General features: G+C 43.2%; 1 protein-coding gene across 6 annotated transcripts in view; it reads left to right on the top strand.

Moving 5' to 3' along the window:
• The window catches only part of AKAP13 (A-kinase anchoring protein 13), a 333,500-nt gene that overhangs the window by 271,145 nt on the left and 37,130 nt on the right, over window positions 1–25,225 (top strand). For all 6 annotated transcript variants that reach the window (XM_061595982.1, XM_061595984.1, XM_061595983.1 and 3 more), the window contains 4 exons: window positions 57–189; window positions 18,349–18,514; window positions 21,463–21,530; window positions 21,981–22,047. In XM_061595982.1, the coding sequence (XP_061451966.1) occupies window positions 57–189; window positions 18,349–18,514; window positions 21,463–21,530; window positions 21,981–22,047 (434 nt within the window). The remainder of the gene's footprint in view (window positions 1–56; window positions 190–18,348; window positions 18,515–21,462; window positions 21,531–21,980; window positions 22,048–25,225) is intronic.

Here is a 25,225-nt window from a genome sequence, read left to right as displayed (position 1 = left end):
GAGAGAGAATGAGGTTCTATGTCCTCCATAAACATGTTGTGTCTCTTGGCTTCCAGCATCTGCGAGGAGAGCAGCAGTTTCCTGCCTCCCAGCCCCTCCAGAAAAGACTTGGAAGGCAAAAGTGGAACGAAAGTCAGCCGCACATTCAGCTACCTCAAGAATAAAATGTCCAGCAGTAAGAAGAGCAAAGTAAGTAGCTCCAGATGTCTGTGTCTCATTTGTGTTTGAAGTTCAATGCTCTTGAGCATGGGGGTATGTGTGGAGGTCAGTTTTATGCTAGATATGTAATTCTCAAACTCCTGGGTTCAAGTGTGAAGTTGTACACCCAGGAAAAAGAAATCAAATGCACAGTTATAAGATATGGGATACTTGGCTCAGCAATACTACATCTGAGAAGGATCTTGGAATTGTCATTGATCACAAGCTGAATATCAGCCAACAGTGTGATGTGGCTGCAAAAGAGGCAAGTGCTATTTTAGGCTGCATTAACAGAAGTATAGTTTCCAAATCACATGAAGTGCTGGTTCTCCTCTATTCATCACTGGTCAGGCCTTATCTTGAGTACTGCATCCAGTTCTGGACAGCACACTTTAAGAAGGATGCAGACAAACTGGAACAAGTTCAAAAGAGGGTGATGAGGATGATCGGGAGACTGGAAACAAAGCCCTATGAAGACAGACTGAAAGAACTGGGCATGTTTAGCCTTGGCAAGAAAAGACTGAGGGGAGATAGGATCACACTCTTCAAGTACGTGAAAAGTTGCCACACAGAGGAGGGCCAGGATCTCAATCATCCCAGAGTGCAGGACACAGTATAATGGGCTCAAGTTGCAGATAGCCAGATTTTGGCTGGACTTCAGGAAAAGCTTCCTAAGTGTTAGAGCACTATGACAATGGAACCAATGATCGAGGGAGGTGGTGGGCTGTCCAACACTGGAGGCATTCAAGAGGCAGCTGGACAGCCACTTGCTGGGTGTGCTTTAAGTTGGATTCCTCTATTGAGCAGGGGGTTGGACTCGATGGCCTTATAGGCCCCTTCCAACTTTCTATGAAACCACTCTATAAGAGGGTACAAAACACTTGGGATTGTGGAACAGCCAGTGCCTACCACCCCCTTGGTCTGGTTATAAGTAATAAAGCGGGCAGGTGTGTGCTGGCTGTGGGCCGACTGAATGTGGAGGGATAGTGCCTTATTCTCCCTAATGGATCAGCTTCCACTGCTGATTACGTATTGGCTGGGAGTGTGTCTAGTATGTGCAGGGTCATTATGGAGGTGGAACTTGTCTCGTCCATTCTCGCCTGCTCCTTCATGTGTTCAAGTTGCGTGCCTGGAGAGCTCTAGCATTATTTCGGCATTCTGGACACCCAATAGTATAAAAAATCCATTGCTTTAAAATGAACACTCTCCACACAGCCACATCCAATTACAATTATGGCCACAGCAGGAATAATCGAAGGGAAACCAGCTATGCTTTTGTGGAATTGGTGCAGGGTCCTGTATTCACACCTATTCAAAAAGCCCTTAATTCTTATAGTTCTGAGACTCAAGCGAGATCAGCTGTCTGAAAACTCTTAGCTTTTTTAAGAAGCGTTGGTGAAAAATATGTTTGATGAGAGAGGTTTGGAAAACTGAGGCTAACTGTGTGTTTCCCATTTGTTGCACCAATCATTTCATTAGATTTATTACGGTCAATTGACCAGCCAGATAATTTCTCTTGTGGCAGAGCTACATAATAGGATTAGCAATAGTTTACAACTAGGATGCTGTAGACCAGTGTTTCCCAAACTTTCAACATGCGCCGTACCCCTTCTTTTTACCGGCGTACCCAACTTTCACAAAAATAATTGGGAGAAGGGTAAGGTATTATAACACATTCGTAATTTCTATAATTTTATATGAAATGTTTGTAAAAAAATAAATACAAAGTAAGTAATAAACATTTTAATAATAGAAATAATATTTATATAACAAAAATATATATTCAAAAATATAGAAATAATTCATATACTAATAATTAAAATAACTATTATTCAAACAAAAAAAAACATTCTGGAAATAAAGACCCGGAGGGGACCCCCCAAAACTGGAAACTCCAGCCGAAAATCATGCAGCATGCAGTGGGTTTACAGAGGCAGTGCTTGCCTGGGCTGGAGGTTTGAATCTCCTGCTCTTTGGCTGCAGAGCGGTTTCCCCCCCATCCTGCCTGGGAAGCCACTCAGGCACGCAGCCCAAGAGCAGGCAGGGGATTCAAACCTCCCGCCTAAAATTCACCGCTGATGAGCGGGCAGGCCAGGCAGGATGGGGGAAAAAACCGCTCTGCAGCCGAAGAGCGGGAGATTCCCCAAGAGGGAAGTGGCTGGCGAGATGGCTGCTGCAGGGCTGAAGATAGAGAAAAAACCCCACTTCCCCGCTTCCAGTGTGAACATTTTTGTAGTTGAGCATACGCATAAATATCTTTGTGGCGCCATCTGTCTGTAGAAGCGTTTTTTGGTGGCCAAAGTCATTGCGAGGGAGTCCGAGTCTTATGAGAAACTGGAGGGGTGCATGAAAAGACAAGGAATGCATTGAGAGCAAAAGAGACTACGCGTTGAATAACATCGGGATAAACCGCTGTTATTATATTGATCTTCCCTCACATGATTGTGTGAGAAACTGGAGAAATCACAAGAACTGTATTTTCTCTTAAAAGAACACATTTTTGCTGCTAAAACCCAATGATGAAGTACAAAAAAACCCACATTCGGCCGCGTACCCCTTGAAACCTTTTTGCGTACCATCAGGGGTACACGTACCACACTTTGGGAAACACTGCTGTAGACAAAAGACTGCATGACAAGGAGGGGCAATTTTACTCTGGAAAGAGGATGCAAAATTGCAGGTAGGAGTTTTAAAAACAGACATGTATGGGTGTTTTTTTTTTTTAAATTAAACTTTCAAAAAGTATAACAAAATATTTGCTACACTACAGCATTTCCTCCAAGATGATAGATATCCATCCTCAAATGGCAAAAATTAACAAAAGTCACTTTTGATACTTAACGTATAATTTCTGACTTCTGTCTTACCATGAATGGGATTTGGTGTCTTAAACATTGCTACATAGTCCCTCAATTTTTCATACCATTCAGCAGTTGTTGTTATATGCCTTCAAGTCGATTTTGACTTATGGTGACCCTAAGAGTCAGCGACCTCCAATAGCATCTGTTATAAACCACCCTGTTCAGATCTTGTAAATTCAGGTCTCTGGCTTCCTTTATGGAATCAATCCATCTCTTGTTTGGCCTTCCTCTTTTTCTACTCCCTTCTTTTTTCCCAGCATTATTTTTTCTAGTGAATCATGTCTTCTCAGTATGTGTCCAAAATATGATAACCTCAATTTAATAATTTTAGCTTCTAATGATAGTTCTGTTTTAATTTGTTCTAACACCCAATTATTTACCCTTGGCCATCTCGCAACCTTGGAGCTGGGAAAGGGGGTAGGTATTGTTCTTCCTTACACAAGGGCTTCCAAGGTGGCTCATGGTCATTCAAAATATAGCGACAGTATAATCGTAAAAACTGCTGCAACAACCATCAGACTGAAGTCATTAAAAATAATTAGATAATACCTATTCCATACAGTAGGAGGAAGTCTCATCAAGTCAGATACTCAGAAAAGTCTTTACAGTCACCTCCATGTCATACATTTAAAGCACATGGCTTCCCCCAAAGAATCCTGGAAACTGTTCATCCTTCACAGAGCTACAATTCCCAGCACCCTTAAACTTCACTTCCCAGGATTCTTTGGGAGAAGCAATGTGTTTTTTATGGCATATATCTGATCTATGCCTCCTCTGAAAGCCAGAACAGAGGAATCTAGCTTGGCTTCTCTAGGGAGGGAGTTCCACCACTGAAGTGCTGTGACCAAGAAGGCCCTGTCCCAATCCTCAGACGGCAAAGGGATGCAGAACAAGGCCTCACATGATGACTGCAGTAGGGGGGCAGGCTTATGAGAGGGAATGCAGGCTTTCAAATATCCTGGTCCCAAATTGTCCTGGGTTCTAGGGTAACAATCAGCACCCTGAACTGAGCCTAAAAATGAACTGTGAGCCAGTGCAGATTGAAGGAAACGAGTCGCTTTTGGCAAAAAGTGAGCCACAGACAGTGCTCTGGCTACTGCATTTTTTACCAGCCGAAGTTTCCAAACTTCTTTCTTTAATAGCAGCCATGCGCAGAATGCATGCAGTTAATCTACCCCTGTCTCCAGTATGGTGCTGCAGGTCATGTTAGGGTGGCCCAGGTCCAGTCCCTGGTACCCCCTCTTTAAGAAAGGCTGCCTTGTAGAAGCTCTAGCGAAAAATCAGATAACCCTTATACGGCATTAACTGTCCAAGGTTTCCGTCAACAACCCAAGAGCCTGTCTGGATCTGACCAAAAGCCAACCTAGCCTTGAATCCTGCTTCCCATACAGGCTGACGAGACACCTAAGCAGGACATGAGGGCAATAGCCCTCTCCTATTGTTCCCTGGTGATCATTATAGACTGGCTTGCTGCTCCTGATCCTGGAGGTAGTAGACTTATGGCAACCCTGTGAATCAACAGATGAAAGTGGATAGCATCCAAAACCAGAAGAAAGAAAAAAAGGGGGGACTCCAAGATGCTAGAAAAATATATTTTATTCAATAGCCCATTTTTCTAATCTTTTGGAAGAGGGTTCTTGTTCCTGTTCTACCTTTTTCGGTGTCCTCTTCTATTTCTTTACAATAACTATTGTAATAGTTCTCTTTGTCCCTGCTTACTAGTTGCTGAATTATTGCATTTAGGCAGAGCTTGGAAAAGTTACTTTTTTTGAACTACAACTCCCATCAGCCCCAGCCAGCATGGCCACTGGATTGGGCTGATGGGAGTTGTAGTTCAAAAAAGTAACTTTTCCAAGCTCTGCATTTAGGGTTCTGACCATGTTTCTGTCTCCTTTTGGTTTTGTTTTCCTTCTTTCTTTAACCATTTTAAGAGTTTCTTCAGTCAGTCATTGAGGTCTTTCTCTCTTTTCAACTAGAGGTATTGTCTTTTTGTATTCTCCCCTGATAATGTCTCTGACTTCAATACATAGTTCTTCTGGTTCTCTATCAACTAAGTTTAAAGCCTCAAATCTGTTCCCTATTTGATCTTTATATTCTTCTGGGATGTTATTTAAATTGTATTTTGGCATTATGAAGACGGTTCAGAAACTGCAGCTTGTGCAAAATGCAGCAGCCAGATTGGTAACAGGGACCAGACGGTTTGAACATATAAAACCGATTCTGGCCCACTTGCATTGGCTACCTGTATGTTTCTGAGCTCGATTCAAAGTGCTGGTTTTAATCTATAAAGCCTTACACAGCTTGGGACCACAATACCTGATGTAATGCCTCTCTGGACACAAACCCACCCGTACACTATGCTCAACATCCAAGGCCCTCCTGCGGGTGCCTACTCAGAGGGACGCTGGGAGGCTGGCAACAAGGGAGAGGGCCTTCTCAGTGGTGGCCCACAAATTATGGAATGATCTCTTTGATGAGGTGCGCCAGGCGCCAACACTGTTATCTTTTCAGCGCCAGGTCAAGGGTTTCCTCTTCTCCCAGGCATTTTAGCATGTGTTTTTAAATTGTTTTTTAAAAATGTGTTTTTAAATTTGTATATTTGTTTTTAATGTTTTTAATTGTTGTAAACCGCCCAGAGAGCTTCGGCTGCGGGGCGGTATACAAAAGTAATTATTAATAATAATAATTGCTTTGTTCTTCTTCTTTAGCTTTACTCTGATTTTCAATATTACCAGTTCATGATTTGTACTGCAATCTTCTGGTCTTGTTTTCGCAGAAAGTATGGAACTTCTTCATCTTCTGCTATCAATTATATAATCAATTTGATTCCTATATTGACCATTTGGTGATGTCCACGTGTACAGACACCGTTTTGGTTGCTCCAAAAATGTGTTTGTACGAAACATACTATTGGCTTCACAGAATTCAATAAGTCTTTCTGCTGCTTCATTTCTGTCCCCTAAGCCCCATTTCCCCACACTTTCTCGTTCTTCTCTGTTCCCTATTTTTGCATTCCCATCCCCCATGGTTATCAGAACATCTTGTTTTGGTATGTGATCAATTTAATCCTGTACTTCTGTGTAAAATCTCTCCAATTCCTCCTCTTCTTTGTTTGCTGTTGGAGCATAGACAAAGATGATGGTTATGTTAATAGGTTTTCCATTTAATCTCATTGATATAACTTGCTTAGACCTTGCGTTATAGCTCCTAATTGCTTTTGCTGCATCACTTCTCACTATTAAAGCAATCCCATTTCTTCTTAATTTTTCATTTCCTGCATAAAATATTTTGAAGTTACCTGATTGAAAGTGTCCCATTCCCATCAATTTTAATTCACTCACACCAAGTATTGTAATGTTGATGCATTCCATTCTTTCTTGATGATTTCTAACTTTCCCTGATCCATGCTTCTCACATTCCATGTTCTTATTGTGTAAGTCGTACAACTCCAGACTCTCCTTTTGCATCTGTCCGCATCAGCCTCTGGGCTTCCTTTCGGCATTGACCCAATGGCGTCATTAGTCACAGTGCTACTCGTACTTGTCCGTTGTTCTTCCCACTAGCTCACTGAGTGCCATCTGACCTGGGGGTCTCATCTTCCAGCACTATCTCATGTTACATTTTGGATATTCTATTCATAGGGTTTTCATGGTAAGGGGTATGCAAAGGTGGTTTACCATTCCCTCAATTTGGAGGCATCTTAGTCTGTTGTCTCAGCTTTGACCATTCTACCTTGGGTGCCCCTTCTTGGAGTCTAGCCTCTTGGTCTAGACTCCTGACAGCATTGCTCTCAGCTTCTTTGACACTCTCAAACTCCTCACCACATTAAGGTGTGCATCCTAGAGGAGGATCCAGCAGTTATTGATGGGCTATTTTGTTTCCAAAAAGAAAAAAACTTCATAAGGAAAAACGAAAGACTTAACTTATGAAGTGGCTCAGGAGTAGCTGTCTTTTCGTAGCTCGTGTGTTGTAATGTGCACTTTGTTGAAGAACTCTGCTTCAGTGGGCTGACCCTGGTCTTTTCTAAATATTACAACACTGCTAGACAGTTGTGCAAAGGATGCTGGCTTCCTTTTTCCAGTGTATTTATTGTGGTCACAGATTCTGCAAGAATTCTGAGGTTCCTCTGTCTATAGGCAGGCACGTGGAAAATCACGCTTCATTCAAATCATGCTTCCAAGGCCATTTTCCCTGGTCCATATCTCACCTGATGTCATAAAGCTGATGTTGCACAGGAACAACGGAGAGCCTTAGAGTGCACTCTTGATTGTTCCTTTGCAAATGTGACTTGCATTCGGTGGCATTTACATTTGATGCTGAATGCAAGCCATACCTTGCTTTATCCATCTGCTGCAGAGGCTTCAGTTTCCATTGCCTTATGTAGGTTATGTCTTTTGAGAGAGCATTCAATAAACTGCTTAATTCATTGTGCACAAAGTTCCAGGAAGCCTATTAAACATTTTTTAAAAATACGTTCAGAGCATAATAAATGAATTCTACTTATACGTGAATATACATAAGCAGCTTTAGATCCCAGTTGTTTGTCAATTCAGTTGATGTCACAGCCAGGCTTTCTCCAGATTATAGTCAGAAATTCTGGGAAAGGAATAAATTATTGATATTTTTGCTTAATGTTACTGTACTGTACACCAAGCAAACAATTGTTTTTATTTATTTTTAATCCTCCTGTTGATTAAAAAAAAATTAAGTCAGAGTTTTGCTGGATTCCAGCTTGTATCATCCTTGAGCATTGGTTATGCTAGCTGGGGTTGATGGGAGTTTGAGTCCAGCAGCATCTGGAGGGCCGCAGGTTCCTCACCCTTACCTTAAACAAACGATTTATTTATTTATTTATTGTGTTCAGGGCTGGCGCCAGAGGGTGGCCAGGTCAGGCCCTGGCTGAGGGCCCTTGAAGGGCATCTCCTTAGGGTGGGTGGGTAGCACTGTCATTCCATGATCTGTGGCAGTGTCAGCTCCTGACCCTGCTGCAGATTGCAGACGGAGCTCCTAGGCACCCCCTACAACCGCACAGGCTCACAACACTTGCCTGCACGTCCGACCTACCTTTCCTGTTGTGGTGAATGCTGGCCACGGTGTGCGCGCGTACTTGCCATCAGTAAGATGACGGCTGTGGCTGATGCCCCTGCCGCCATCTTGGTTGATGGCAGGCAAGTGTGCACAGCATGATCAGTATTTACTGCAGCAGGAGAGGTAGGTGGCACATGTGAATGGGTTGCGTTGGCCTGTGGCAGGCTGGTGACCAAGGGCCCAGTCATGCCTGGTGCCAGCCCTGATTACATTTATATGTCATATTTCTTCCAAGAAGCTCAAAGTGGTGTACATAGTTTCCCCCCTTCACGTTATATCCTTTCAACAACCTTGTGAGGTATTTGGGCCAGTTGCTGTGTCTCAGTTTAAAGTCACCCAGTGAGCTTCATGGTTGCGTCGAGACTTGAACCCATCTGTCTCAGGTGCCAGTCAAACCCTCCATAGTATGGTTTGTCATCTAGGAGCAGAGCTACATGTTGTAAAGAATCAAAACAGGCCTATTGCTGAAATCGATAGCTGTTTTGAAATTTCCCCACAATCCAGTAATACAGGCATGGGGAGCCTGTGGTATTCCAGAAGTTGCTGGACTCCATCACCCCTTATTATTGGCCACATTGCTTAGGGCTGATGGAAGTTGGAGTCCCGCAACATCTGGAGGGCCATAAGTTCTCCTTACCTGTGATTTAAGGTGGGTGTCTCATCATTGATTTCAGCAGCAGATATTTTTCTTGTGATAATATCTAGTACTGGAGTGAGGAACATCCAATCATAGGGGGCATATTTGGCCTGCCATGTCTTCCCATTTGGCCAACAAGGCTGTTTTCCCTAAGCTACCATGCCTACCTGCACCACACCTGACATCGTATGTAACGTCAGGTGCAGGGCAGGTACTGACGTGGCTACGAAAGAGCAATCAGAAGTTGGGTGGTGGGGGTGCCCCTTGCTCCGACAGCACCAAGTGGTTGCATTGAAACTGCTACTAAAACGGAGGGAGAAAGCTTGGTTTTAGCAGCAGTATCAATGCAAACTACTTGGTGTTGTTGGAGCAGCAAAGGTCTTTGCACTGCTGTTCCTAAGTGCCTGACAACTGGCTGGCTTTCAGGCCCTTGGGAAGCATTGTACAACAACCTTGGCAGATGGGCAGGACAACCCACCTGTCAGTCATCTGATGTCATAAGGTAAAGTTGGCCACGGGGGGGGGGAATATAAGAATTTGGCCCACTGGTCCAAAAAGTTCTCCAGCCTTGATCTAGTGCATCTTACCCCTGCACAATCCCATGGAGCCTGATGAAAGCCTGTTGCCTGGGGTAGCAGTCCTGGGCTCCTCCTAACATGGAGTTCACCCTAGATGAAAGCGCTCCCCAGTTCTTGTTATTTAGGAATAACGTTTTGAGTGTAACTATCATACATACAAAGAGCTTTCTTCCTGTTGAATCACTGCAGGCAGTAGCTTTCTCTTGTGTTTTAAAATGTGCAAGAGTATGTTTCCCCCTCTCTTTTCTTTTAACAAAAAAAAATATCTTAAACAGGAAGTGAAACAGGAAGTCGCTCTTCACGTCTGTTCTCAGTATTGCAGGTTGTTGTACCATCTTAAATGAGCAGCTATTTCTCTTGGAAATTGCTTTGTACCTGGAAATTGCAAGAGACTCATAGTGGCTGCTATAAATCATTACCGTCTCCGCTGGTTTGCAGCCAGCAATCAGAAATCATTGTTAGCAAGGGTGCAAGATAAAATCTTGCTGTTCTTGCATGTGTCGTAATCCTCAGCATTCAGCCGCTCTTGTTTTTGGTAACTCTTTTTTTTTGTAACTTTAAAAAATCCCCGAGAGTGACAGCCATGGCCTGTCCATCAGCAGAAGAGTTAAAATCATGTTCGAGGAAGCTCTCAAGAAACAGCCCTTCCTTGTCTCCTCCCCTCCATCATTCTCTTGCTCAACTTGTCTCTCACTTCCTTTCCCCCAACCACCCTTTCTATGACAGCAGCCTTAGCAGCAAGATAGATATTGTCCCGTCCCCCCCTTAATATCATGGATGAATAGGTGCTAGGCACAACTCTCCTGCACTAATATCTGGGAAGCATGTCCCTGAAATGGCATCGATTTTCCGACGTACCCCTCATCACTGTGAAACTGATAGGACGGCACCACACGGAGGTAAGAGTCTGTATCACCTTAAGAACATAGGTAGCTGCCTTATACTTCAGGCCATTGAGCCGGCTGCGTCTCTTCAGGGTTTCAGACAGAGAAACTTTTCCAGCCCTACTTGGAGATGCTGGGGATTGAACCTGGGATTTGTGCAAAGCAGATGCTCTGATACTGAACGGTAGCCCTTGGACACTGATTCCAGCATATTGTGGGGGGCGGGGAGATGGTGGTAGCCAAGGAAAGCATTGGTAGTTGTGCTTTAGTGCATTGCTTGGAGGCTGATGTATTGAAAGTGTAGGTTTGATGACCCCAGTGAACAAATCCTGTGGAAACATCATGCCTTCTGGTGTGGCATGAACTCTCATGCCATCCTGACTGGAGTTGGAAGAAGAGTCAGTTGTATCTGCTTTCAATGAAAGTTAGTGTGTGTGGGGTTTTTTTGGTTTTTTGAAAACCCCAATATTATACGTGAGTGGTGTGTGTTTTTCTAAAGCCTTTTTCTCTGCTGAAGCTGTTCAAACACCATTTCCTGTTTTCTATCTGAAGTTGGTGTCTCTTTGCCCCCCCTTCTCTCATTATTGGAGTGAAGCTGTTCCTAAAACTATACAAGGAATACAGTCTCTTAAAAACAGAGCCGTATTTTCTTAGGAATTTAGTACCTTAGTAGCTGCTTTGGCCCCCCCCCCCAAACTGAGGAGCAAAGAGGCAAAGGTTCCGTTTTGATGGACAAATGAATACTTAAAAGCCTGGCGGTGAGATTGTTGAGTCCACAGAAGCTTTCTTGAGCCATAGGTGTTAAGAGGAAAAATAAGAATTCATGCTGTGTGTGTGTAAGCCGTCTGTTAGCCTCTCTGAATTGTTTGTGCTTTTTGAAGTCAAAAGGAGAAGATGGGATTAAGCAATAATGCTCCTTAGTGTTTACACAGTCCTTTCAGAGGGTTCAGAGCATCTCAAACACATTAACTCAGTAATCCTTACAATAGTCACCTTCAGTAGGTTAGTATTATTTATCTCCTCTTGTTTTTTTTATAAAAATGTGACATCACACCCTTCATTTCAGTTAGAACCCTCAGAACAGCTTAAATATATATAGCATAAAACAAAACACCAAAATTACAGTACTATGGAGCCAATATGGCGCAGTGGTCAGAATATTTGGGAAGCCCAGGTTCAGATCTCCCCTTGGCCATGAAGTTCACTGGGAGACCTTGGGCTGAAATTCAGTGACCAGCCCAAACTATATCACGGGGTTGCTTGAAGGATAAAGTGGATGGGGGAGAGCCATATGCTCATTGGATGATGTTGTTATACGTGATACCTGAAATATTGTCTTACCACTTATATACCCTGTTGATCACTGTGCTTTGCAGGTGAGAGCCTCCTGCAGATACCATCTTATCTGGAGGTCCATTCCGCACAACATAGGAAGCGGACCTTTAGTGTTGTGGCACCTACCCTTTGGAATTCACTCCCCTAAAATGTTAGACACAGCTGGTATAGCACAGTGGGGAGGAGAGCCTGGCTGGGCGTTCAGAGTCTGTGAGTTCAGATCCCCGCAGGTGTCAAGGGCCCCCACAGTGAGTGGCTCGGGGGCTACATGCCCTGCTACTTGTGCAGCCATGGGCAAGCTGCATAGTCCCAAGGAGCCCAGTTGCCCCCCAGATGGCAGTTGCAGACAAAGAAAGGACTGGTTTGTGCATCTGTGGCAAGCTGAGCAGGCCCTAGCCTTGTGGGGAGGACTAGTCTCAGAGGAAGGCAATGGTAAACCCCCTATGAATACTGCTTACCATGAGCACCCTATTCATAGGGTCGCCATAAGTCGGGATCGACTTGAAGGCAGTCCACAAAATATTATCTTTTTGGCATCTGTTGAAGACCTTCCTCTTTCAACAGGCCTTTTAAGTAGAGACCGTATCCCAGTCTGCGTCTGTGTTAGAATAGCTTTTTCAGATGTTTTCAAAGCTTTTTTTAGAAGATGTTTTAAAAGATGCTTTGTTTTAATATGTTTTAAAGTCTTTTGTTTTTAAGAGTGGTTTTGTTTGCCTCCCTGGGATCATTTTGGGAGGAAGGGCGAGATATAAATTTAATAAATAAATAAATAAAAATATTATTATTTCTCTCTCACCCTTCCTGCCAGAATGAGCCCAGAAAGATATAAATGTAATAAATTAAATTAAATGACACAACTAAAAGCAGCGAAGGAGTAAGGCTGCATACACACCATACATTTAAAGCACATGACTTCCCCCAAAGTATCCTGGGAGCTGTAGTTTGTCAAGGGTGCTGGGAACTGCAGCTCTGTAAGGGGTAAATTGCAATTCCCAGGATTATCTGGGGAAGCAATGTGTTTTATATGTATAGTATGTACACACCCTTATTAGGGACCAGCAACCATTAACACTTAAAACCAGCAGGAGATTGAAAAGCCTTGGTAAATAAAAAGGCCGTTGCCTGGCATTGAAAACACAAAAGATTCAGTGCCAGGCATGATGCTTTTCGGAGATGGTTTCATGAGTGGAGTGCCACTACTGAAAAGGCCCTTTCTTCAGTCCCCACTTGGGTCACCTCAAAGGGCAGGAAGAACATGGAGGAGGGCCTCTGAAGATAATCTCAATACTTGGGTAAATTCATTAGACACAGATGGTCTTTAGGTAATCTGGGTCCCAAACCACCACTTTGAATTGTGCTGGAAAACTGACAGATAGCCAGTGAAGCTATTTAAGAACCGCTGTGATAGGTTATTTCAAAACTGCTCTCAGTGAATAGTCTAGGAGCTGTATCCTGGACCACCGGAATTTTCAAAATAGCCATGTACAATGCAGAACGTAAGCACTGCTGGATCAGGCCAAAGGCCCATCTAATCCAGCATCCTGTTCACACAGTGGCCAACCAGGGAAGTCTGCAAGCAGGACCTGAATGCAACAGCGCTGGCTCCACTTGTGATTCCCAGCAGCCAGCACTCTGAGGCAGACTGTCTCTGACATTGCGGTACTTAATCTGGATGTTGATAGAACAGGGATTAACAGTGGCCCAAGCTATCTCCGTCCAGGAAGGGCTGAAGCTCAGAAGAGCATGTCAGGCCACTTAGTGAGTTCGTGACAATGTTTTTTTTTTTTATTATTTTAAATCGGGCACGTCTTCTTTCATGGCACTAGCCACTGTTCGTTGTTATATGCCTCCAAGTCAACTATGACTTATGGCGACCCTATGAATCAGCAACCTCCAAGAGCATCGGTCATGAACCACCCTGTTCAGATCTTGTAAGTTCAGGTCTGTGGCTTCCTTTACGGAATCAATCCATCTCTTGTTTGGCCTTCCTCTTTTTCTACTCCCTTCTGTTTTTCCCAGCATTATTATCTTTTCTAATGAATCATGTCTTCTCATTATGTGTCCAAAGTATGATAACCTCAGTTTCATCATTTTAGCTTCTAGTGATAGTTCTGGTTTAATTTGTTCTAACACCCAATTATTTGTCTTTTTCGCAGTCCATGGTATGCGCAAAGCTCTCCTCCAGCATCACATTTCAAATGAGTTGATTTTTCTCTTATCCGCCTTTTTCACTGTCCAACTTTCACATCCATACATAGAGATCGGGAATACCATGGTCTGAATGATCCTGATTGGTGTTCAGTGATACATCTTTGCATTTGAGGACCTTTTCTGGTTCTCTCACAGCTGCCCTCCCCAGTCCTAGCCTTCTTCTGATTTCTTGACTATTGTCTCCATTTTGGTTAATGACTGTGCCGAGGTATTGATAATCCTTGACAAGTTCAATGTCCTCATTGTCAACTGTAAAGTTACATAAATCTTCTGTTGTCATTACTTTAGTCTTTTTGACGTTCAGCAGTAGTCCTGCTTTTGTGCTTTCCTCTTTAACTTTCATCAGCATTCGTTTCAAATCATTACTGGTTCCTGCTAGTAGTATGGTATCGTCTGCATATCTTAAATTATTGATATATCTCCCTCCAGTTTTCACACCTCCTTCATCGTGGTCCAATCCTGCTTTCCGTATGATATGTTCTGCGTACAGATTAAATAAATAGGGTGATAAAATACACCCCTGTCTGACACCCTTTCCAATGGGGAACCAATCAGTTTCTCCATATTCTGTCCTTACAGTAGCCTCTTGTGCAGAGTATAGGTTGCGCATCAGGACAATCAGATGCTGTGGCACCCCCATTTCTTTTAAAGCATTTCATAGTTTTTCATGATCTACACAAAGGCTTTGCTGTACTCTATAAAGCACAGGGTGATTTTCTTCTGAAATTCCTTGCTCTGTTCCATTATCCAACGTATGTTTCCGATATGATCTCTTGTACCTCTTCCCTTTCTAAATCCAGCTTGGACATCTGGCATTTCTCACTCTATATATGGTAAGAGCCTGTGTTGTAGAATCTTGAGCATTACTTTACTTGCATGGGATATTAAGGCAATAGTATTAATCAGGCTACACGGATGCTTCTGAACTGTTCTTTGAGGAATCTTGACTCTAGTTTTCACTGAGGCAATAAAACTCTGTCTGGGCTATACCTCTTCAGATTTCAGGTGGGGGCCTGTGTGACAGAATGCCTTCCCTTACAAAAACGTTTTCTTTAACTAGAAAACTTGCATGGCAGAGATGAGGATTCTAGCCTAGTCTTTTCTGTGTAGGCCTTTGGGGTTGGTTGGGTGTGTGGGTATGTATGAATGAGCATTCCATCCTGTGAGTCCCCCACCTGAAATCTGAAGTGGTTCAGCCCAGATACAAGTTCACAGCAGTGAGAACTAGGCCAAAGAGGACTTAAATTGGCGGAAGGGCTGCTCGAGGGAGAGATTTGGATTCCTCAAACTCTTCCCTCCCATGAGGGGGGGCAGCCCCTCCATGGGAAATAAGGTGTGCAAAAAGCAGATGCACAAACAGCAAAATGTCTTCCCAAACACTGTTACAGGTGTGGGGCCATGAATGTTTTCTTTTTTTACAGCATTATTATAATTTTTGTATACTGAAGGCTGTCATTTGAATTTTGAGAGTGCAAATGTTGCATTTGTCTTAAAGTCACTTTCTAGTCCTCATGGTTCCAGAGATTACTGAATATTGTAACGCAGAAATACCTGCTGTAGTTGTTCTATGTTCCAACACATTCGCTGCTTCGGCTCTGTAATAGAGGGAGGCATTTTTCATCCGGTGAGGCCTCTTCCGTGTTGAAGTGTGTTGTTTGTATTGCTGATAGGAACGAAAGCTCCGGTGGTTTCAGGAAAGAATAGGCTGCAGACTGAGACATGCTTGATGATGAATCATGTTTTTGCCAGCTCTTGGCAATGACTCAGGCAGGGATGGCCACTGTGGTGCCCTCTAGATGCTGTTGGATTCCAATTCCCATCTGCCCCAGCCAGTATGATCAAAGGCCAGGGATGAGGGGAGTTGTTGCCCACCAACATCTGAAGGGCATCGTGTTGGCTACGCTAGCCTTAAGGCCGCAGTTAAAGCATTCTTGGCTTAGAAGTAGCCTCCGTTACTCTCCCAAGTCTTTCAGGTTGGGGTAACAAACTTGGAACAGCATGGCTCAGCAAACCTGGACGTGGAAGCTGTAGCAGACAAGAGCCCAATCCTGTTTGTATTTACTTGAAAGCAAATCCCACAAAATCCAAGGGGGGGGGTTAGTCCCAGGCAAGTGCACTTAGAAGGATTGCAGCTTCAGACAGGCCTGCTTGCTGCCACTTTAGAATGTTGTATTCTTGCTTTGGAATGCTGTGCTTGCATGCAAGGGGTCTGATAAGACTGCCCTGAGGGGGTAGAGTCAGAATTGTAGGTATGCCCTGTGCTTCTGCAGGCGCTTAGGAGCGAATCCAGAAAGAGATGCAGCTTTACATATTGTGTTGCCAGGATTTGCATGTGTCATCCACGGGGGTTGAGTGTTTCCTCATGAGGAAAGCAGGACTTGTCATCTCCGTCTTTACTCCACCGTCACTACCACCCCTTTCAGTTTTTCTCTTGCAGTTAACTGTGTCGTTGCTGTTCTGCCATCCACTAGAACTGCAAGAATTAATAGGCTTGCAAAGCCTCTTCTGTCCTACTCCCAAATATAACCTGAGGTTAACAGTTTGATGAATACCAAAAATATTGGTGGATTCATACAAAATATTATTTATTTATTTATTTATTTATTTTATTTAAAATATTTCTATCCCGCCCTTCTACCCTATAATAGGGCACTCAGGGCGGCTTAAAAAAATTAAATCAAACATGTACATAATAAAATTGTAAACAGTAAAATCACAAAAACATTAAAATAAATTAAAATACATAAACTACTATACACACACACTTGTTTGTTGTTATGTGCCTTCAAGTCGACTACGATTTATGGTGACCCTATGAATCAGCATATACATATAGGGTGTGGTACTAAAGGGATTACAAAGGTAAAATTTAACGTAGAAGGCATAAAATCAGTGTCAGGCTCTATCTTCAGTCCCACCCAAGGCTCTCCGGAACAAGATTGTTTTCAGAAGTCTCCGGAAAACCAACAGGGAGGGAGCAGAGCGGACTACTTGGGGTAGAGTATTCTAAAGCTTGGAGGCCACAGCTGAAAAAGCTCTCTGCCGCGTGCCTGTCAATCTAACATCTTTCACTCCAGGCTTGCAGAGGAGACCAGAGGCAGATGATCTTAAATCCCGGGCAGGTACATATGGGCATAAGGGGTCCCTCAGGTACATTGGTCCAAGGCCGTTTAAGGCTTTAAAGGTCAGAACCAACACTTTGAATTGGGCCTGGAAACAAATCGGGAGCCAGTGGAGTCGATAAAGCACAGGGGTAATATGCTCCCTGCACCGTGCTCCAGTTAACATTCTGGCTGCTACATTTTGAACCAACTGCAATTTCTGAACCGTTTTCAAAGGCAGTCCCACATAGAGTGCATTACAGTAATCAAGCCTTGATGTCACCAGTGCAGTGTCACTGTGGCCAAGTCAACTTCCTCCAGGAACGGACGCAGCTGGTAGACCAGTTTGAGTTGGCCAAAAGCACTCCTGGCTACCGCAGCCACCTGATATTCAAGCAGCAGGGCAGGATCCAGGAGGACTCCCATACTGTGAACCTGCTCCTTCAAGGGGAGTGCAGCCCCATCCAGAACAGGTTGCAGCCCTGTCCCTGATGCAGTTTTTCCCTTGACCAGCAGTACTTCCGTCTTGTCTGGATTAAGTTTCAGTTTGTTAGCCCACATCCAGCCCTTCACAGCCTCCAGGCACCGGTTTAGGAGTTAATATTATTGAGTTAATTCATATGAACCTAAGAAGAGCCCTGCTGGATCAGGCCAGTGGCCTATCTTACCCAGCATCCTGTTCTCTCACAGTGGCCAACTAGATGCCCTAATGGGAAGTCTGCAAACAGGACCTGAGCACAACAGCCATCTCCCCCATTGTGATTCCCAGCAACTGATATTCAGAGGCATATCATCCCTGGTAGTAGAGGTAGTAGAACCTAGCCTTTATGACAAGTAGCCACTGAGAGCCCTATCCTGCATTAACTTGTCTAACTGCCCTTTAAAACCATCCAAACTGGTGGTCATCACTATGAGAGGCGCCCACTATTTGTACTTTCAGGAAACAACAGTTGAAGACATTTTTTGTTTTAACAGGCTTTTTGAGCTGGATGAATATGTCTATGCCTCAGGTTGAAAAACGATAAAAAATGAACATCAGTCTTCAGTTATTTTTGTAGTGTTTAAAAACTATTTTTAGCTGTTTTTATGATATGTTTGTAAATCATCTTGACACACATGAAGAAGGCGATTCATAGATTAATAAAAAATAAATTCTTGTGGGAGTGAATGTATGTAGGCACTTGACAGTGGTAAATACTTATGGCCTTGGTCACATGGCTGATTCAGACATATGCATCATCCTGCGTGTCTGCAGTCCAGGAGTTGCAGTTGAACTTGGTGTTTGAGGGCACGGGAGGTGAAAAGCTCTGTCGTGTTCTGCACTGGCTGTTTCACATACATAACTCATATTTTGATGAGCATATTCTCTCTGTCTCTCAGGGGAAAAGTATCTTCCATGAAAAAGAATGAAAAGCTCACTGTCTTTGGGGCTTATCCTTTCACTTTTTTTTTAAGGAAAAAGAAAAAGACAAGGAGAAGATGAAAGAGAAGGACAAAGACTCCAAGGAAAAGGACAAGAAGATGATAAATGGGCACGTCTTCAGTGCAACCCCTACAGTGGGGCCCATCAATTGCTACCACTGTCTGAAGCCTTTTAACAAGGATTCCTTTGCCTGTGCAAGTGAGTGAGTTTTTTCTGCTCTGTGTTTTATTATCAACAGATGTGCGGAGCATTATTTTTCTATCAAGATGGAGACAGTGACGGTGAAATTAACAAAAGTGGCTACCATTTTGGTTCCAGAGAGAAATTTGATGGGACACCAAAATGGTTCAGATAGTATGGCCAGTTTCAACACCTAAAATATGTCTTATATATTTTATTTTATTTATATCTTGCCTTCCCTTCAGGGAGCAAAAAGTGGCATGTGTGGGTCTCTTTCCCCTCCTGTACTCCATATTATCCTCACAACAACTCTGTGATGTAGGTTAGGGCAATAGATTGCAACTTTCCCCAAGGGGATTCATTGAGCTTTGCAGCTGATTAGGGATTTGAACCCTGATCTCTCCAGTTGTAGCCCAGCACTCTTAATCATTATACCATAAACTATATTTTTAGTGCCTGACTGTTTGCTGACAACTGTTCTTACTGCTCTCTGTGGGGCTCGCCCTACATCCTAGTAACTCTGCTTATGGTGTGAGGAACCCTGGAGGGCATCTTGCCCTTTTCCCCTCAAACCTGGCCCTGACTCTCTGCATGAAGAAGGTCCAAGTTGTGGAGTCTTGAGGTGGCAGGTGGACTGCAGATGGGCGGTGTCACATTTTTGAATGCTTTTCCATGCTTAAGAATGATTTAAAAACCCACCTTTCTGCTAGGAGAAAATTAGCTCAACCGGGGACAGGCTGGGTGGTAGTGGTTGTTTTTGTGCAGCCAGGGGAACTTTCAGAAATGTGACCTCTTCCCACCTCCAGTCCAAAGTAGTTTAGTCTGATGCCACTCTACCTGCTGCCTCTGTAGACCAGGCCAGGGCATACTGCAGGCATGAGTCATTTATTATTGTTGTTGTTGTTATTATTGCCTTCTTTCAGGCAATAAGTCACCCAGGCCTACCTGGAAATGCTGGGGACTGAACATCCAATTGAATTGAATGTTCTGCATGCCAAACAGATGCTCCGACCACTGGGCTGTGGGTCCTTCCCCAAAGACAACTGCAAATTGATGTGTAGTCAATGAGCCAGTCTTGACTACACAAATGTTATTGTTAGCTTAATTATTACTATTTTTTATTTAGCGTTGTGCAAAGTAAGTAGCAAGCAAAAAAAAGCCAGTGTGCCATGGCAGAGTTAGAGAGCGTTGGACTTAGACTAGGGAGATCCAGGCTTAAATCACTTTTGTACCTAGAAATCTTAAATCTTGGGACGGTCTCAGCCTAAACAACCTCACAGAATTGTTTTGAACTAAAAAGTGGCGACTGTGGGAGACTGTTCTCTGCTATAGTCCCAGTGTTTCCCCTCAGGAGGTATTTGAATGATTTGGTCTTGGGAGGGCTGAGGCCTTTTGCCCTTGATGTATGGCACCATTGTAAAAAATGAAAAAAGTTTCACCATCCAGACCCTTTCATAAGTAAGTTTTCATTAAAGTTCTTGTATTCCTGTTGTAATTTTGCACAACTCTGCTAATGGGCTTCTTGACAGTGGTATGCTCATTTTCAGTCATGTCTCACTCATCCAGTAGTTCTGGTCCTTCAGTTTATATACGTATTCATTCACATGACCAAGCAAAAGGTGATGTCTTTCAGGATGTAAAATTCTGTTCGGCTTTGTGGAGGAACACTGAATTATAAGTCATTGTGTTTGGAAGTAGCCAGAGGTCAATTCCTCTTTCCTTCGTTACAAGTGGCATAGCACCAAAATCATGTCAAAATTATTATTTTTTCCAGCTAGAAAATGATGACACTGCAACTCATGAGTTAATTTCTTAAGACAGTAGTTCAGATGGGGGATAGGATATTCCTTGTACAATTCCTTTTAAAATCTGAGGATTCTGACTCCCATGGCAGGGCTGTTAACAGTCAACATTAATCTGAATGGATCTGGGTTCAATTGAGGCTTTTGAGAAAATACATAAATAAAACAAGGCTGCCTGTTAAGCAGGGATTGGGGGGGCTGTGCCTGAATCACAGGTTATGACACAATTCAGTATTTTCCTCCACATACATCACTCAAGGTGTAAAATGTCAAAGCTGAGTCTTGTTATCTTCAGGGGGAATTTCTTCGTCTGAGAACCTGCACTTGCCGGTTTGTTGCTACTGACTCAGGTGAAAACATAAAAGGTTAACCTATGGGATGTTTCTCTCTTGCCCAACTGGTATTGACTGTAATGATGACAAGTGAGAATGGAAAGCACCTCACTTTCTCGTCATCCGCCCCACAGTATTGCATGTATAACTTAGTATGGTAGGACTTACAATGTGAAGAGTTAAGAACCAGTTCTGATGTTCAGCAAGCCCATATACATTTCTCTCCCCAAGAAGCGTCAGAGCAGAACTTGAAGGATATAGGTAAGCAGGCAGCTCATTTGTGCGTCTTGTACAAGTACATACCACAAATGAGTTGTATGTACTTATAAATTGCAAGGGCCTCGGTCTGGGTTCCTTTGCTGGAAATCTGAGTACTAGGAGAGGGGGTCAGAATAGGAGCATAGACAATCTGCAGTCTGAAGAATAGGATGGATCCAAATACCAAAGTTAATAAAAAGTCCACCTGAACAACATTGCCCCCACCCCCCTCTGTTTTAGTTTCTTTAGATAGCCTTCTCATGGGGGAGAGTTCCACAACTGGGGTGTAGCCACAGAAGAGGACCCCTCCCACTAACCTAGCATCCACCCATGCCAGGACACAGAGAAAGGCCTCTCCATCAGATTTTAGGATGCAGAAAAGATGACAGGAGGAGGCAGTATCTCTCTCTCTTTCTCTGATGGCTCAAAGAATAAACATGAAAGATAACAAATCTTAGGTGCACAGCAGCTATCTGGACAGCTAAGGAAGTTGGAATTGTTAAACTCTGAAGGCCATCCTGAGAAATATGAAGTTGGGTAAATATTGACAGGTGCTGTCCTTCCTTTTAAACAGGCTGTGGTGTCATGGTCCATAAAAGCTGCAAGGAAAGTGTGGCTGCTTGTGCCAAGGTCAAAATGAAGGTAAGAATTGTCCTGTTTTCTTTTGCTCACAAGATTCAGTTTCCAAAAACATGTGGTGTGTGTGTGTTTGTGCCTAGCAATGGTGCTAAATGCACCAGGACATAGATCTCTGCTTTCAGATGGTGTGGCTTACTCTGCCTCAAAACATCTCACATCTGTTGTTGTTGGTGGTATTTTTGTAAATTAGTTTCTAGCCCTGGTGTTTGTAGGGGGACTAGGGAGGGGAACCTGAAAGATGTGCAGTCAGTCTTTGGAGCTTCAGATCAGACTCCTGTTGGATTGTGGATGTGATTTCCAGTGGTTCTGGGTTAAGGGGCCTCATGTGAAAACAAATCTTGGTTTATCATCATGGCTAATTTGTATGTTGTTCACAAGTATGTGTTTTAAGCTCCTTCCACAAATTATTTCTAATGCAAAGTAGCAATTAGTCCGTTCTCCTTTTTGTTTCAGCTCCAGAAAGGAGGCCTTCAGGCTCATGATACTTCCTCGTTACCCACAGTAATTTTGAGAAGTAAACGTGAGTAGCTTTTTTCCTCTTTTCCTTCCCCCCTGCTCACTGCAGCATCTCAAATGCTCTGGGGTGATTGATTTTTTTTTGTAATTGTGATATCCAAGTGATTGTACGTGCTTTATATGAATGAGCAAAATATAATGCCTGTTGGATAGGCATGCAGTTTTCCTGTCTCTCAGATGGGCAAAACCGTTAAGATTCTGAAACGGACATTGATCAAGGCAGGCATGATATTACAGGTCTGAGGAAAACTTAACTAGATGGGACAGCTATAGAAAAGTTAAGCTGACTTGTTTAAAAGCTAGGTCCCTGAAGCAGTCACTGCATAGAAATCAGATGTAAACTACAGATGATTTAATTCTGTATATGCGTGGCCCTTTCCTGAATGTTACTTATAATATACGGACATTTTTATATGTAAGGGTTGCATCCAGTGCTAGTCGTACTCAAAGTACACCCCCTGAAATTAATAAATCCAAGGTAGTCATGTTCACTAATTTCAGTAGGTCTACTTTGAGAGTCATAGAATAGTAGAGTTGGAAGCGGACAGAAGGCAACTGAGTCCAACCTCCTGCTCAGTGCAGGAATCCAACTTAAAGCACACCTGGCAGATGGCTGTCTAGCTGCCTCTTGAATCCCTCCAGTGTTGGAGAGCCCACCACCTCCCTAGGTAATTGGTTCCATGGTCGTACCACTCTAATAGTTAGGAAGTTTTTCCTGATTTTCAGTTGAAATCTGGCTTCCTTAACTTGAGCCCATTATTCTATGTCCTGCACTCTGGGATGATTGCGAAGAGATCCTGGCCCTCCATTGTGTGGCAGCCTTTCAAGTACTTGAAGAATGTTATCACATCTCCTCTTCTCAAGGCTTAACATGCCCAGTTCTTTCAGTCTCTCCTTATAGGGCTTTGTTTCCAGTTCCCTGATCATCTTTGACTAGCATTGGTTACAGCCCTAAAAGACCATAGGTTAATGGGCCCAAGTTAGTCAGGTCTGTTAACTTCAGAGGGTCTACTTTGAGTAGGACTAGCATTGAATACCATCCTATATGCGCCATCATGGTTTTTAACGTCAGCAGAGGGGGCCCTGTTGGTACTCTGTGTCTGCTAGTGTGTGGCATTACAGTGGAGGGACGCTCAGTTCAAGCTGGTTGTGTTAAACCTGCTGTCAGGTAACCCTGACAGATGCGGGGGAGAAACAGGGGCAGTCAGTTCCCATAATGTTGTGCTTCTTAACTTGATGCTGGCTGGCTGCAGTTGGAAAGGGGAAAATGAATTAGAAGGACCACCAACAAGTTTTGTGGTGGTTCACACATAGTGTTGAAACCTACGTGATGCAAAAAAGAGCTTTGCATTATTCAACAGTTTGGGACCAGTGAGGCTTGCCTCATCCTATATGTGCCCACTCGACCGCTTAGGTCTGCAGAATTGGCACTTTTATAAGTGCCACATACTGTTCATTCTGCACTTGCAAGAAATCAGTCCTTCAGCATGGTAACACCTATAGCTTGGAACTCCCTGCCCATCGATATTAGGCAGGCACCTTCACTGAATTGTTTTCGGTGTCTGCTAAAACCTTTTTCGTTCCAGCAAGCTTACCCAGGCATAAAACTTCAATATGTAGTCTTGATACATGGATTTAATAAGTGCTTTATAGTTACTGATTTCATGTTATATTTTATTTCTTTTGTGTAACTTGTTTTTAAAGTTTGTTTTTATTACCATTTTAATGACTTCTAAAGATTGTTTATATTAAACTGCTTAGAGGTCTTTTCTTCTAGTAAGTGGTATATACATTTTGTTATATAGATGAACACCTGTTTTGGCTTTTGTCCCGATTGCTTACAGCAGGTATCCTAAGCTCAAGGCACATTTAAGATAGACATTTGTCGTTTCCAAAGTAGCTAAAGGCAAAGGTAAAATATATGATTTTTGTATAAGGGTGGTATGATTTTTTTTAAATTTCATATCAAGGACATAAGACAGCAACATTTAGCAAAGCCTTTCCTAAAATTATGAAAAAGAGACCAAGACTGCAATATCGTGATGGAGTATACAGAAAATCTCCCGAGTTGCCAATAGATCTTACATATATGCCCATTTATATGTAAAGAGGAAAAATACATTAAACGCATGGTCGTCTGTTAGTAATTACATGACATTTGTCATCTCCTCCTACTAAGAATAACTGTTCTGAGGGATATTGCAAAATCTGTCACTGATACTGGCTACTGACACTCTTGTTATGCCTGATCAGGGAATGCCAACACAGATAGGGGGTACATGCTGGGCCCACCCCCAGTGTCCCCATGGGCACTGATTCCACCCAAACCTTCCTGAATTTGGCAGGAAGCTCCAAAAGAGGCTTGTAAGCACATTGAACAGATTTGGATATCTCCTTGTGATCGGGCACCTTGCTTGATGAGGAAAAGTCAGAGGTGGAGCAGATGCAGATGTTGCGGGGTGGTGGTGCCGGCATCATGTGCATCCCTACTTGTATTGGCATTGTTCAAGCACAAGTCCCAAACATGGCTTTAATTGCTTCCTCAAATGTTGTTGGACAAAATCCCAAATAGACAATGCAAATGGCTCTGAGCATAGATAACTCGAAAGGAACTGGGTTAGAAAAGCTAAGCACCTGAGTCAGGTATTTCCCTGTGGTGGTCGGAAACATTTGTATTATAGATGGAGTCAACACCTTTTATTTAGTATGGGGCTCATGTGGTGAACTGAGGTGTCTGATGCTTAAAGTCAAAAATTCACTATAACAAACATTGCAGCTTTCCCTAACCTGGTTGCCCTCCAGATGTTTCATACTCCAACTCCCATTAGCTCCAGCCAGCATGGCCCATGGTCAGGGATTGACCATGGGATAATTCAACAACGTCTGGAGGGCACCGGTTTGGGAGAGGCTGAAATATTGCATCAAAAGATATGTGGCGCAAAATCAGTCTCTTTCTGTCCTCCAGATTCATTTTTGAGTATTTAGTAAGCCTTGTTTAGTTTGGTGATTCCTGAATTCTGAATGCCCGATATTTCGTCCCTTTGTATACCCAGTTGATCACTGTGCTCTGCAGCTGAGGGCCTCCTGCAGCTACCATCTCATCAGGAGCTCCGTTCCATACAACATAGGAAGCACACGTTTAGTATTGTGGCACCTCCCCTTTGGAATTCCCTCCCATTAAA

The sequence above is a fragment of the Rhineura floridana genome, chromosome 14 (genome assembly GCF_030035675.1).
Source record: "Rhineura floridana isolate rRhiFlo1 chromosome 14, rRhiFlo1.hap2, whole genome shotgun sequence".
Taxonomy (NCBI): Eukaryota; Metazoa; Chordata; class Lepidosauria; order Squamata; family Rhineuridae; genus Rhineura; species Rhineura floridana.
This window is presented reverse-complemented; position numbering and strand designations above follow the sequence as displayed.